A 14,728-nucleotide genomic window follows, 5' to 3' on the forward strand; every position below is an offset into this window, starting at 1 on the left:
ATTTTATAGAATACAACAGTAAAATAAACAAGTGAATCATGATAAAATAAATCACCGAAATGCATGCCTCAGTGGACAAGGACAGGGTTGAAAGATCCTCTAGAACTTCAAAGCATTAGGATTATTTTTTATTGGAGCAGGAAAATGTAGAGTCAGCTGCTCCCTGGTCATTTATGTAAGTCATGTTATACAAGACAGATCACTGAGAGCTCAAATACCATGAAAAGTGGATCTGCAGCAGGATCCCTGGTTTTGTGAAGTTATTCAACAAGGTACTGGTGGATGCGATCAAACTCCTTTCCATAGTGTTCTTTCCTTTATACTGTCAGGCTGTTGCTTCAACGCCTCGCAATCCCATTTCCTCACAGCACATTCATGTCTTCCCTCCTTTTTCCCATCCCTTTTTCCTTGCCTTACTTAGCTATGTCCACTTGGTTCTAGGTTTTGCAGGCCTACTATCAAACCCTGCTAAAGAACTTAAGTAACAAAAAATAAAGAATAATTGCACCATCATGCTTTTTCACACCTTTTTTTTTTTTCCTGTCCTAGCTGTAGACCATGGGCCTTTCAGGAGATATAACAACTGGAATTCTGTTCAGTGACCTCCTTAGAATCAAGGGCTATCAGTTTCTTCAAATTTACCAATGTTTATGATTCTTGAAATGAGTTTTACAATGAATATTTGTTTCATAGAGTTCTGTCCCCTGGCATAACACAATTACAGATGAAAGTCAAGTTCTGTTTTGTAGGTTTTGGATGTTCTTTGTTGTTTTGTTTTGTTGTGTTTCTTTTTTCATAAGCATACATCCATTCCTAATAATTTGGCAGAAAAGCTTGACTATATGTCCAGGTTATGAGTATGACTGAACAACTCAAAACATAAGGCAAACAATAAGAACCAAAATTCATTGTTATTTTTATTCAGATGCCTGACTGCTGAGCTTACAGTTCTTAAGGCATTACTGTTCCTAGCAGAACTGTAATAAAAAACAGGTAATAATGTAATACATAACCCAGGAAATTAAAGAAATTCCATTGGGTCAGCGGATTGACTTTTCAGTTTAAACCCTGAAGGACGCATACATCATTGAAGATTTGATGTTAGGTAATAGTACCATCCCCAGCTGGCAAAACAGATGTATCACCGTGTATTATGGATGATAACAATTTGCTGGTCATTTTATAGTTCACTTCTGATTTTAGCAAAGCTATTGCTTCAAACTATTCTAAACTAAGAAGGACAGAAGTAGGGATGAAAACCTGTCAGAACAATCCCCCAAGATTCTCATATAATGAATCTACAGCAAAAAAAATACAATTCCCTGCTCCCCACCTCAGCACAGGGCAAAAATTGCAAGGTTTGGTAACCCCAAGAAGAACAACCCTATGCTTCCTCTGCAGTTTGTCAGGGTGTAATTTGACAAAAGCTTGCCAACTACTGTTCCAAAATTTTCCTGAATTGTGAATCCTCCTTTTTGTTTTGGGAATAAATATTTGAGGTAGAAACCAGGCCAGAGTGAGCTAAATGGCCAGACTCCCACTGACTTCGACAGAGCCAGTATCTATTCCTGTCATACAGTGTTGGGGTTTTTTTCCTGACTACGCTAATACCAGAGGTGTTTCAGTAAAAAGTAAGTCATCTTTGGAGCAAAGCTTGGATTTTTTTTTTCCTTTCTGAGCACCATTTAAAACTGCTGGTCATGATAAGATGGTCAGTAGGTATTACCACAGGCCAATATTAAACCAGTCACTGTTTACCCTGAGATGTTTACGTGCCATATATGACAAGGGAAAAAGGCTTTATCTCAGGAAAAGGAGGATATGAGCTAATTTTTCTTCTTCTCCATAGGAAATTGCTATGAACCCTCTTAACCTAAGTGACATCTTTAATACTTGATTCATTTGTGCCTGTTCATTTTCTTTCTGTCTTGCCATTTTTATTGTCTATATCTAAATATCTTTGCTCTCATACCAGGTTATGCTGAAAGCTGCACATTCACATCCTCAGCCTTATGTATTATGAATTGGCACCATGCTTCAACTCTTTTTTTTTTCTTTCCTTTTTCTTTTTTCTTCTTTTTTATATTTGGGAATATATTTATTTTAAAAGAAATATCTTTTTTCCCTTCACTAAAAATGCAAGCATGGAAGAAGATATATTTTTGAATAAAAGCACAAATTCTTGTGGCTCTGTTGTAGGCTGTCAGATTTCTGCCAAATCATCTCATACTTGCAGATATCTTTGGCCAGGGGCTCCAGCACTTTCAGCACTTTCAGGCTGACCCTTATTTTTCCCTCCAAGTACCTGCCCTGTACAAAATTTTTAAGTGACCTTTAACAGGATGAATATAATGCCCCATCATGCCATCTGGGATTTATTCAGGATAGCTAGTCCATGTGGTATGTTTTTGCCCAAGATCCCTTCCGCAAAGGCAGTGCCTGCAGATGTTTTCCCTAGGTTTTTCTTCTCTAGTTCCTGTTTTCACTGACCTCTAAATTCCCCTGAGTTTTCAATTTTATTTTGTTTTGTTTTAACTTTTGTTACACGCAAACCATACGGGGCACATTTTGAGGAGAGTAAACAGCATTGCTCCAAGGCTAATAACTTAGTTCTTTAAGGCCTGCATATAATAGAGTTATTGTGAAGTGGGAAAGGAACCCAGGGGTATGGCTTGCCAGGTGCTATGCTTGTGTGTTATCCTCATCATTTTCTGTTGCTCTGGGAGACAGTAAAACTTGTCTTGCAAATTCTGATGTAGGGGGTTTAGTTTTTCCCCTTTACAATGGCACAACAGTGTGGAAAAATAATGCAGGCTTAAAATGCCAGGAACAGGGCCTTGCAGAGTGGGAAAATGGGAAAGGATATTCTGGTGCAAAGAAGTTGAAAACTACACACTTTTGATACCTTCCCACCTTACACCACCATACCTACATTCCCTCTGTGACATCAGTGGTTTTTGATCATACCTTTGACAGATACTGTCAACTGTAAGTGAGAGACTTTCTGAATGCTTGAATAAAGTAACAGTTTTCTGTGTTTCCCCAAGATAATATGATCATATTCAGGAGAAAGCATTGGCAAAGCAGAACAGATTAATCCTAGATACCTAGATAATTTATGGTTTTGGTCAGGGCTAGCAGTTCTGCTCTGAGGACCTGTAACAATCCTTTTAGCATCAACTGCTCAGAGAATAATTACATTGTGTACTCAGGTGAATATACCTGAAGGAAGCATATAAACAGGAGGGGAATCACCTTTTTAAAAGGGTAGGCAATGGCAGGACAAGGGGGAATGGATTGAAGCTAAAGGAGAGAAGGTTTAGATTAGATATTAGGGGAAAGTTCTTTACAGAGAGAGTGGTGAGGTGCTGGAATGGACAGCCCAGAGAGGTGGTGGATGTCCCATCCCTGGAGGTGTTCAAGGCCAGGTTGGATGGGGCCCTGGGCAACCTTGTCTAGATCATGTCTGGAGGTTGGTGGCCCTGCCTGTGGCAGGGGGCTTGGAATTCGGGGTCCCTTCCAACCCAGACCATTCTATGATTCTGTGGTTTGCAGCAAGAAATACCTCACATCAGATCATCAGCTGTGATAATCATAGTCCAAACACTTTTTATCTAAAGGCAACAAAGCTGAAACAAATCAAATAGAAAAAAAGATAAAGCAGATGTTTAGCTGAAATAAATGACCAAACAGTACAAAGCAGGAGGAAGAGAAAAATAAAATCAAGTGCTGATGAGTCTAAACTCATTCAATGTTGACTTAGAAAATGGAAAAGAAATCCATGGTAAAAATAAGAAGGGAAAAATAAAGAAAGGATTAGCAGTAGCACATTTGGTTCTTCAGTTGTTACAGTAAAAACAGTGAGGCTCATCTGCATAATTCAAGCTGTACCCCTCATAATAACTGGAATGTTTCCCATGTCCTAATGTTGTGCAGGTAGCTGTATTACACAACATGCAGAATCTACATCTGTATCACTATTCTGGCAATGATGACTCAGAAGACCCCACCCCAGGGGGTGGCATGGCAGCTCTTATAACTTGGACTCAAATAAAAAGGAGTTGGGGCCATGGCTTCCACTGACCAATGTATTTATTTTGGGAGAGGCTGATTGTTAGGGTAATACTCTGCTGAACTGTGAGTGACCTTTTCTACCTCCTCTTGCAAACGTGTTATTGCTAGCTAGCATACAAAATTAAAACCAGATACGCTCAGTTTTACGTGTTCTCAGTGAAACCATGTACAGAACACACTGCTTGCTGCGTGTCTCAGGGTGACCTGCAAGAGGAGCCCATTATGGAACAAAACACACATCAAATATAATTTTAAACTATCTTCTCATCATTCTTTCGGTTTTCATGATGAAGAAGAACTGTCATGGATGCTGTTTTAACATTTAATGATTGTGGAAAGAGTTGAATTCTCAGTTTTCCTCCAAGAAACGGATTTAAGTGTCATTCTGAAAATATTAAGTGTATGAAAATGCACTGAATGTTAACTATAGTATATGCAATAGAAAAAATCGTGATTCAGCAATAACTGTTGTCTTCTGTTTCTGAAAACAGCATAGTGGAGTTGGTGAACAAGGATGCTCTATAGCTATTTTCTGGCAAAAATAGATATTATATCTATATTTATACATCCCATTCTACCTAATTCACTGCAGAAACGTGGAGCACTCTAAGTTGAAAAGAAGTTGAAAGCAAACAGATGGAATGATAAGCTTCATTCTGATATTTATCATATCTGAAATCTTTCTATTAGCTCTATTACTGTTCTGACAGTAATAGGACTTTCATTTTTATGTCATGGTCATTAATCAATAAGGAAGTTAACAGTAATTTAAAATTTCAGAGGCATAGGAAGACCACCTATTACAGGTAACAGCTCCCATGGAGGCCTTTCTCCTCTGATTAATTTGCTTAGTCTAGGTATCACAATTGTGACAACTAGATTAGGAATCTACATAGTAGGTAGAATGAATATGGTCCATGATCCCTAACTGCAGGACTTGGAGTATGATGCTTCAAATTGCTCCCCTTCCATACTGTTACACTTACAAAAAATTACCTTGTAACTCTGTAAAAATGAAGCTATTATCAGACAGAAATATAATAAGTACAGCCTGTAAGAATCATAGAATCATAGAATTGTAGGGGTTGGAAGGGACCTTGAGAGATCATTGGGTCCAACCACCCTGCCAAAGACTAGCAGGAAAGAGGTGATGATATGCATATTTCTATTAAGCTATACTGTGCCTTTGCTGTATTGAGTAATAGAATTTTCTGTTTGGGAAAATCTGATTAAGAAGGTTGTGTGATGATGGATAAGTTATAAAGGTATCCTTCGAATAAAGAAATCAGAAAAAATAGGAAATAAACCTGATAATGCTAGTTTCATGTGAATGTCTTGCTTTTTACAGCTTTCAAATGGAAGGGCTGTACTTGGGTTTAAATTATGGATGTTAACAGAAGATTCATATACCTCAGCAATCAAATAACACTTGTATTTGTTATGTAGGTCTCACTTATCTTTCACTGTTTCAAAAGTTCTTTTGGTTTAGTACTGCATTGAGTTTTCTTCAGTTTCCTAGATTAGCTCTCAAAAGACATTAACAGACATGAGAAAAGAATAATTATTTTAAAATGTTTTGTTCATAAAATAATTTCCCTAGTGATCATCTGAGATCTCTCTCATCATTATTTCACAGGCATTGATCCTCGTTAACAACAAAATCAGCAAAATAAGCCCATTAGCCTTTGCTCCTCTGAAGAAACTGGAAAGACTTTATCTGTCCAAGAACAACCTGAAGGAACTCCCAGAAAACATGCCGAAGTCTCTTCAGGAGATACGAGCTCATGAGAATGAGATCTCCAAGTTGAGGAAAGCTGTCTTTAATGGACTGAATCAAGTGATTGTCTTAGGTACGAGCATGAGAAATTATAACAGAATCAACTCAGTGTTTTTTCATGATGTTATTCTTAGTTCAGTGATGTTATGTAGAAAGGCAAGAAATGCTCCAATAAATTGTACCTCCATGTTAGCTTTGACCTGAAGGATATAGGTATCTACACTGCAGCACAGCTCATGACCATGTTTTGTTGGCAGAACTAGGCACCAATCCAATCAAGAGTTCAGGCATTGAAAATGGAGCTTTTCAGGGGATGAAGAGGCTCTCCTACATCCGTATCGCAGACACCAACATTACTAGCATCCCAAAAGGTAAGAAATTCAAGTAATATTTCAGATACTTGCAAAGGAAAAATATAGTGACTTCTAGATAGCTGGGAAAAAAAAAATCATTATGGAAGCCTTTTGAGCTTAGCTCATTACTTGGCTACTTCATTTTTTTGGCTAGCTGACTTACTGGTTTGGAGAATTTGGGGTTTATATGCTTTTGTGCTTATGAGAAGCTCCACAAGAGGTGCACTGTCAAAAGTAAACCGTTGGTGAGCCTGATCAACATTACACAGAACTAAACTCGTGTAATTGACTGAAGTTCTATGAGCATAAAATCAGCTCTCTACAAGTCCGTGGGTTTGAATTAAAAAATACTATTCCCACACAAAGCAGAAACATCTGCTATTTTTAAAAGTACTTCACTGCAAATTGCTACAAAATAAGAACAACTTCAATATAACCTATAAAAACAAAACAAAAACCCAGAATGGTTCCGATCCAGAGGAAATTATATTCAATTTACTCATGTTTCATCCAGCAGATTGGTTTGAAATGGCTGAAAACTTTTTGAATGTTAAAACTAGCTGTTATTTCTTTCTTCCCACATTTCCTGTTTTGGATGTTCTTTTGAGAGACCTCAGGTAGTTAAAATATTTTTTTTTCTGATAAACAGAATTTGAAAACTAGTATGTGCCCTACCTAAAACAACATTAAAAGTATTCTACCTCATCTTTATAATTTCATTTTCTGTTGCTGTTTTTCTTTAAATATCTAGGTGCAAAATGTATGTAGATTTATGTATGTGGGTAGTTTGACTAAAATGAAGTCTCTTTCCCTTACTCTGTTACATATGTCCCATTTATATAATCATCAAGACTAGAATTCATTTCTAAGAAGAATTTAATTTAGCTATTTTTTTAACTAATTAACTGTTCTATTATGACCTTAGGAACCTAGGTCTTACTTCACACCAATTAAATTGTTAGTAGATGTTTTCATTTTCCCTGATTGTGAAAGTTCCTGCTTTTACTCAGTGACTTGTTCTTGACGATATCAAATAGAAATCTTTCATTACTGTAAAAGAGCCTCAGTATAAAATAAGTCCCTTTTAAAAAGATAATAACGCAGCTGAATCAAAAGTAATTTGATGGAGTTCTCTCTTTCAGGCCTTCCCCCATCCCTTACTGAACTTCACCTTGACGGCAACAAAATCAGCAAAATTGATGCTGAAGGTCTTTCTGGACTCACCAACCTGGCGAAGTAAGATTTCCTTTCTTCTATTCACATAACATTTTAGTTGAAATAGTAACCATGTATATGAATAGAAAACATAAATCATGAGCATTATCATCATTGAAACAGTACATAACTTAGCAATAAAAGCTTCCAAAGACTTCTGTACTGACTTAGGGAGAGAAAAAAGCCTTTTTTTTCCTGGGACACTGCAATGCTCATGCAATTTTGGAGGGAAAAAGAACATGGGAACTAAAACTGCTTGTAATAATGTTTCCTTTGTTAAGAGAAGCAAGTCTGCAATGAATCCAGGAACATGACAGAAAAAAAAATCATATATATAAAAAGATATATTTTTTTTAATATATATAAATATATAAATATGAATCTGTAACCATGTTGTTGAATAAGTTTCTCTAATTGTAGAAAAATGTGTGGAAATCTCCAAAAGAGAATTTATAGACATACAGAATTATTTGGGGATTAGTTCACATTAGGTAAAATAGTATAATGAGCCATTTCTCCAAGGCATTTTAGTACTAAGATACTTCAAAACTTTTTAATGAAAATGGAAGTGTAATTGATCTAAAAGACTGTTAATCAGATTACTGCTTCTAATTCTTGGATCTTCATCTTAGTCATTCTGCTTGAAGGCAGAAAAAAGAAATAAAAGCAAGGTTTAAGTTTGCCACTGTTTATAGTAGCTTGGGCAGCAATTTAGTGCAGTGAAATATGCAGTATTACGAGTGTGGCAATTTTAAGTGATAAATCAGAATAACTTTTCAGAGCTTGTAAGATATTTCAACACATATTCAATGTTCATCTTTGATCACAGATTCATTCCTGCTCAAAAAAGTCTGTTCCTGGATTAAAACAAAAACAAAACAAAACAAATCCCAACTAAACCATAATTATGGATTAGGGGACTATGAAGCAGCTAGTTATTGTTTATCATAGAGGCTTAGTATAAAATGTAACATCCTCCAGAAAATAATGAAGAAAACATACAAAATCAAAACCGGATTGTATCTATTCAGGTAGAGAGTAATTTCCTTTACTGGAGGAGGGAGGCAACATCGTGTGGACAATATTGTTGAAAGTCCTTCCACTAAAAAATGGAAAAAAAAGAAAAAAAGTTTTATCCAGCAAGTGCTGATGGACTTCTAAAAATATCTAACCTTGGACTGCTTCTATTCTTACTGTACTTTACGGAGAAATAAAATACTCTGTTGATCATGCTGTCCAAATTTGGAGCTGCTCAGAGCAGGCACCAAGTTTTAAACCTGAATCTGGTTTATACTTAAGCACGTGACCTAAGCATAGTGGGAAATCTTGTTCTGCAAAGTTGAAAACTAAGGCAGAATACAGATTGTCAAAAAAGGAGTGCATTGGACATAACAGAGCAGAAAATTGAAGAAAGCATGGAGAGCTCCAGGACAGTGTATGGGATAGATCTAAGGGGAAGCACAGTCCTTATGCCACAGAAACCAGCTACCAAGAAACAGCTGTCAATTGTACACTTCAGTCTTCAGGAACATCACTACATGGTCAAACCATTCTTTTTCTGGATCATGTGAACTCATGCTCAAAAGTCAAATAGCTACCCTAAAGCGTAGTTAGACTTGGAGAAACAAGTCTAACAAGTCTGGCTGTGTTGAGGTGTTTTGAACTCTAAATATTCCATGCAAGGTCTTGGGGTAGATCTAGTGGCCACTCTATTGAATTCTTGAGTTCTAGCAGACCACCAATATTTGTCCTTTTTGTTTTCCTTGTTAAATTACACTTACATCTTTCAAGTATCTTTGTATAGTGCTGCAGCGGAAAAAGAAAATAATCTCTTGACTGTAAACCAAACAAACACTTCACTGGTTACATGCAGGAATGAGTTCCACAGGAGGATATACACATTACACAACTGATGTTACTCGTGTCTATACTCCTTGAAAGTATACTGAAAAGATCTAGCTCCATACAGTGGCCTAGAATAATGATAATATTTAGCAGCATGAAGTTTATTAAAAAAAAAAAAAAAGTGGAAATGGGCCATCAGGGGTGTTGGAGACAGAAGAAAGTGAAAAATTACTTGAGAATTTCTTCAAGTTATAGATATGTTGTTGATAGCACTATTCGATGCTTTAGAACACTGGCCTAGATCAGCTAAAACACTGGCAAAAATGTTACCTATTCACTAATAGAAAAGGAAGTAATATGGCTATATATTAAGCAAGATGGAGTTTTCGAATTCTTCCTTTTTTCTCCCCCATGGGAAACACAAGAGAAATGAAGACCATATTTTTCCCTAACACACTTAATCACCTTGTATTTTACATACTAGTATTGACTAATTTCATTGGTAAACATAGTCCCAAGTGACTGAGATGTAATTACATATAATTTCACTGCTCGTGGGAGTTAGAACCACATTTCTACTGGCTCCTTGCATGAGCTAATGCAGAGTTGGATCTTGTCCATCCCTATGGTGCGTAACAGGATTACCTTTGCTTCAATAAAGCAATATGAAAGTTAGACCTGCTTTTGGTTTTGGTTCATGCTGCTCTCCCTAGGTGTGACACATCTGCTTGTAGACATGCATATGTAGTGAACATATATTTAGAGATGTGTCAACCAAGAATTTGTAGCTTCTGCCAATTTTTTTCCCCCCAACTGTTTTAAAGACATTCACTAAGAGCGTCTGTCACAAAAGTCCTTTGTAGACATTCAGTAGATCTTGAGACCAAATTACTTTGTAGGATTAAATCCCCAATTCTGATGTATTCTACTCAAAAGGAATCTTGTTCTAATAACTTCTAAATGAAAACTCCTCCTCACCAAATTCTAGCAAAGATATAAGATGTTGTGAATGTATTTCTGTGTGAAATAAATCCCTGGTGATGCCAGTGGGAGATCTCGTTAAGTTCTCCTTTGTTGTTTAATAGTTTCAAATAACTGCAATATTTAAATGAATATGATATTATTTATTATATATATCATAGTAGTCAACAAGATGTTTAACTCTTCATTTTAAAAGGAAAATTATATATTGGTGCCCAATCTGACTTTTGAAGATGGCACAAGTGACAAATAAATACAAATGGTAGATTAGTGTTAATAAGATTTTCTTTAAAAATAGTCATCCGTAACAAAACGTTTTATCACAAGGATTCTGAATACCTTTATTAAATTCTTTAATTGATTTGCTAATTAATAAATCTCAGAGCATTTCCCCTCCCAAATTAAAAAAAAAAAGATTGCTTAAAAAAAATAAAGCTGAATAGATTAAGTAGGTTTAGCCTTTATAGAAATTATTTTCTCAAAGGGGAACACCCCTGCTAATGACAACTCCTGTGGAATTACCACTGAATTCTTTATTGCAACACAGAGTGCTGCAACCTATGAGTCTTTTGAAAAACTCTGTAGTTTGGGAATTGCAAACCAAATTAATATTAACACAGAAATACACAGATAGGATCAGATTTTCCAAATTGGGCATAGATTGTGCTAGTAAACCCAGATTGTTCATGTATAAAGCAGGAAAGATGATTTTGTGATGAAAGCTTTACAATGGGTCCTAGGAGAACCGTGTTCATCCTGCTTCTCTGTGCTGCTGAACAGATCATTACATATGACTCATCTGCTGTTTCCAAACTACAACATGGCTCTAATTTAAGAGTCCAGGTCACCCTGGGCTGGATAGTTTGTCAAAGAAAGACACAGCCAGTGCTCCTGAAGACTAGGAAGAGAAGGTTATTCAGCTTTTAAAGCAAGACGGGTGCCTATGGAGGTACATGGTATCTATTTACAGTGGGATACAGTCATATAGCTCATGAAAGTACGCAGTACCATGAGCATAAGGTGAATGATATCATAATAATTACGATACTGGGCATCAGATGTCAAACTTATTTAAATATGTTTATCTAAAGTAGTTCTCAGTGATGACTGTACGTCATGCATGATTCTTAAAATTTGCCTGGTTTGTTCTACAACAATAGTGTGGAGATATCATCAAAATGAGAAAAAGTTGCTTATGTGGACAAGTGTAATATTTTTTTTTTGTCTGTTTTCAGATTGGGTCTCAGCTTCAACAGTATTTCTTCAGTTGAAAATGGCTCTCTTAACAATGTACCTCATCTGAGAGAGCTCCATTTAAACAACAATGAACTTGTCAGGGTACCTGGAGGGCTGGGTGATCACAAATATATCCAGGTAAAGGTTATCATATTCCCTCAGAGAAGAATAGTTGAAAGATTCCAAATGGTATTTGTGTGGTTATTCAGTCTTGAACAGAAACTTATACAGTATTTGTGCAAAAGGTAACTTGATGTAAGATTCATAAACTGTTGAAGAGGCATGGAAAAATTGCATACAGCAGGAAGACTTACTCTGATTCTTGTGTGGATGTGGCTATGGAGGTGTACAGATCTGGAGGTGTGTATTCATTATCTCTGTGTGTCTGAGGGTATGCAACAAATATGGGATTATTTGTGTGCTTTGATTTCCTCTTCACTCAAAAAATGCTTTCAATAACATTTCTTCTGTTGATTTTGTAACCTTTCCTAAGAAACTTCCCTTCAGTATCTCACCAAGCTCTGCCTTCAAGAAGGCAAAGAGACACAATATGCATTTCACATCAGCAGTATTTTGAGGTTTGTGTGGCTGGATAGCTAGAAATATGGCCCCTCAGAACCAATTAAAATCTGTCTTCACTTCGACTAAGATTTTAGTGCAGAGAGAGCTCCTAAAGATGAAGACTCCTGAATGTATATCACCACGTGCATGTAGCTTGGGAAAATTAATCAGAAATGCTGACTGTTGCAAAGTAATATTCAACAGCTATTTTAAATCATCATTAGTGATTACTTTGGCTGGAGAGAAACCAGTTAGCACCAGATACACGCTTTATATACAGCACGTGCTATGAACCACAACTCTATTAATAACATCTTTGATTCCCGCTTTGTTTGCATTATGATAAAATGATGCTAATATTAGATTGCTTCGCAAGGTTTCTGCTCTTTCTGTAGAAATTATTTCTAATTGGGTATTGTCTATATATTTCAAAAGGTAAGCAGAATCAAGCGTTTGTTTGGAAGAAAGGATGTGTTGCTACTCTGTATGACACTACACAATACATACCAAGTATTTGACATGAAATCCTTTGTCTTCATTTCCACGGTAGCTCTGTGTCTCACTTCCCTGCTTCTCTGCTTTTCAGGTGGTCTATCTTCATAACAACAAAATTGCTTCCGTTGGCATCAACGACTTTTGCCCTCTTGGCTACAACACCAAAAAGGCTAGTTATTCCGGCGTGAGCCTCTTCAGCAACCCTGTGCAATACTGGGAAATCCAGCCCTCTGCTTTCCGATGTATCCATGAACGCTCCGCAGTACAGATTGGAAATTACAAATAGATGTCTAAAGATGGGGTTCGGTTGGGTTTCAGCTAAAGTACCTGTTGTAATAGGCCTGTTCAAAAAATTGATGCTAAAAATTAGTGCCATATAAGAGAAACTTTAAAGTGCGATGAAACATTGAAGTAGAATAAATGAATCATTACAGATGTACAAGATCGGGCATACCATCAAAAAGAATTGCCAACTGTGCTTTAAACTGACTTATTTCAGCCTTCTTTTCCAGCATGCTTTCTGTGGTGTTTTTCAGTTTGCTGAATGCTACAGGTTTTCAGATTCCATTGTATATGAGATTCGGAGTAAATATTTGTCAAGCTATGATATAAAGAAAAAAGATAGTGATTGAGGTTATTTTTATAGCCACACACACATAAAAATAAATAGTAGAAGATAAAAAAAAGACTCTCCAATCATCTTGAAACTTGAGAAGGTGAGAGTTATCTCCTTTAAATTTATTTCAAGCCCTGGAGGTTTAAAAATATTCACTATAACACTAAGCTAATTCTGAATGTATCTATTCAGCAGAGGCAAATAAAGTTGTTGCTAATGTCATTCTTTTGGAAAAAAATAAAAAAAATCATATTGTACACATAGTTCTTCAAAGTTTGCCATTCTTAGAGAGCAATGCTATTCAGGAATAGCTTAACATAATCCTATTGAACAAAATTATGAGTAGTCTGCAGCAGAAAACCTGTAACCTATGTCTGGAGCTCAATGCCTAAATTTCTCTAGGGCAAATCCCTCTCACCTTAGTCACAAGAGCAGTTTTAATGACTTCAGCAAGACTGCCTTGCAGAGTATGGTATTAGGGTTTAGTGATTGGCATCGATCCATGTATATATCTAATCCAAAAGTAATAGTTCACCGTTCACTTGTTCTGCATTGTACATTTGTCAGCATCCTTTACTGTTTTTTTTTTTTAAACAGTGTTTTTCATTGTCAAGTAGAGATAGGCAGGCTCTCCATCTGATGAAATTTTGGAATTTAGATTATAAGCAAAGTCATAAGTATAGCATAATATGAAGTGAAGTAACTGCAAGGCCTAGCTGGACATTTCTGGCACATCATTTATAGAAGTATCGTAGAGTGATTTGAAGCCCTCTGCAAATTGGGACTCTTTAACCCATACCAGTGGGTAGCAGGCACATCAAAGGTAGGCTGTACATTTCTACTGTCAATCTACAAAGCTAAACTTATACTCAATTAAAATGACACCTTAAAAGAATCTTCTGCAGCCTCTTAATACTCCAAGGTCAATCTCTCTAATTTGTAAAACTTATATGTCATTTATATTAAAGAATAATGTAATACAGGCAAACTCCAAAGTGTTTGTTTTTATTTTCTGTTTTGATAGCATAACAGAGTGTGTCAGAACTTTTTGATTAAGTCTTGAAAATTTAAGATCTTTGGCATGGTGAAAGTAGGAACAAGGTCTGTGAAATACTCTTCCTTCAAGAAATTTTTTCATACCTAGCACTCATAGGTACTTTTTCTAGGAAATTAACATATTGTCATTATAACTGTCATTTATTTAGATAGCAGATAATTGGGAAGAATTGCAAATCACTAAAGCCATTACACAGAAAAAAACATGTTTTCACTCTTATTAACTCTCTTCATATAATAGACAGTCATTTTCCCCATTTGCATGTTTTTTCTTCTAGGTTTCTAAACAGTATTTTCTGAACAGTATTTTTAAATAAAACTAGCAGTAGGTAGTATCTTTCTGTAGGGAAAACCCTTGAGAATATGGAACAGGTTGCCCAGAGATCTTGTGGAAGCCCCATCCATGGAGGTGTTTAAGGCCAGGCTGGATGGGGTTTTGGGCAATTTGAGGGTGTCCCTGCCCATTGCAGGGGATTTAGAACTAGATGATCTTTGAGGTCCCTTCCAACCCAAAGCATT

General features: G+C 36.3%; 1 protein-coding gene across 1 annotated transcript in view; it reads left to right on the forward strand.

Moving 5' to 3' along the window:
• The window catches only part of DCN (decorin), a gene marked incomplete at its 5' end in the record, with an annotated part of 35,106 nt that extends 20,965 nt beyond the window's left edge, over positions 1-14,141 (forward strand). The window contains 5 exons of the mRNA XM_084261245.1: positions 5,711-5,924; positions 6,109-6,222; positions 7,347-7,440; positions 11,481-11,619; positions 12,629-14,141. Of these exons, the coding sequence (XP_084117371.1) occupies positions 5,711-5,924; positions 6,109-6,222; positions 7,347-7,440; positions 11,481-11,619; positions 12,629-12,823 (756 nt within the window). The 3' untranslated portion in view covers positions 12,824-14,141. The remainder of the gene's footprint in view (positions 1-5,710; positions 5,925-6,108; positions 6,223-7,346; positions 7,441-11,480; positions 11,620-12,628) is intronic.
• Positions 14,142-14,728: the final 587 nt, after the last annotated feature.

The sequence above is a fragment of the Gallinula chloropus genome (assembly GCF_964237585.1).
Source record: "Gallinula chloropus genome assembly, chromosome: 1".
NCBI classification, from domain to species: Eukaryota; Metazoa; Chordata; class Aves; order Gruiformes; family Rallidae; genus Gallinula; species Gallinula chloropus.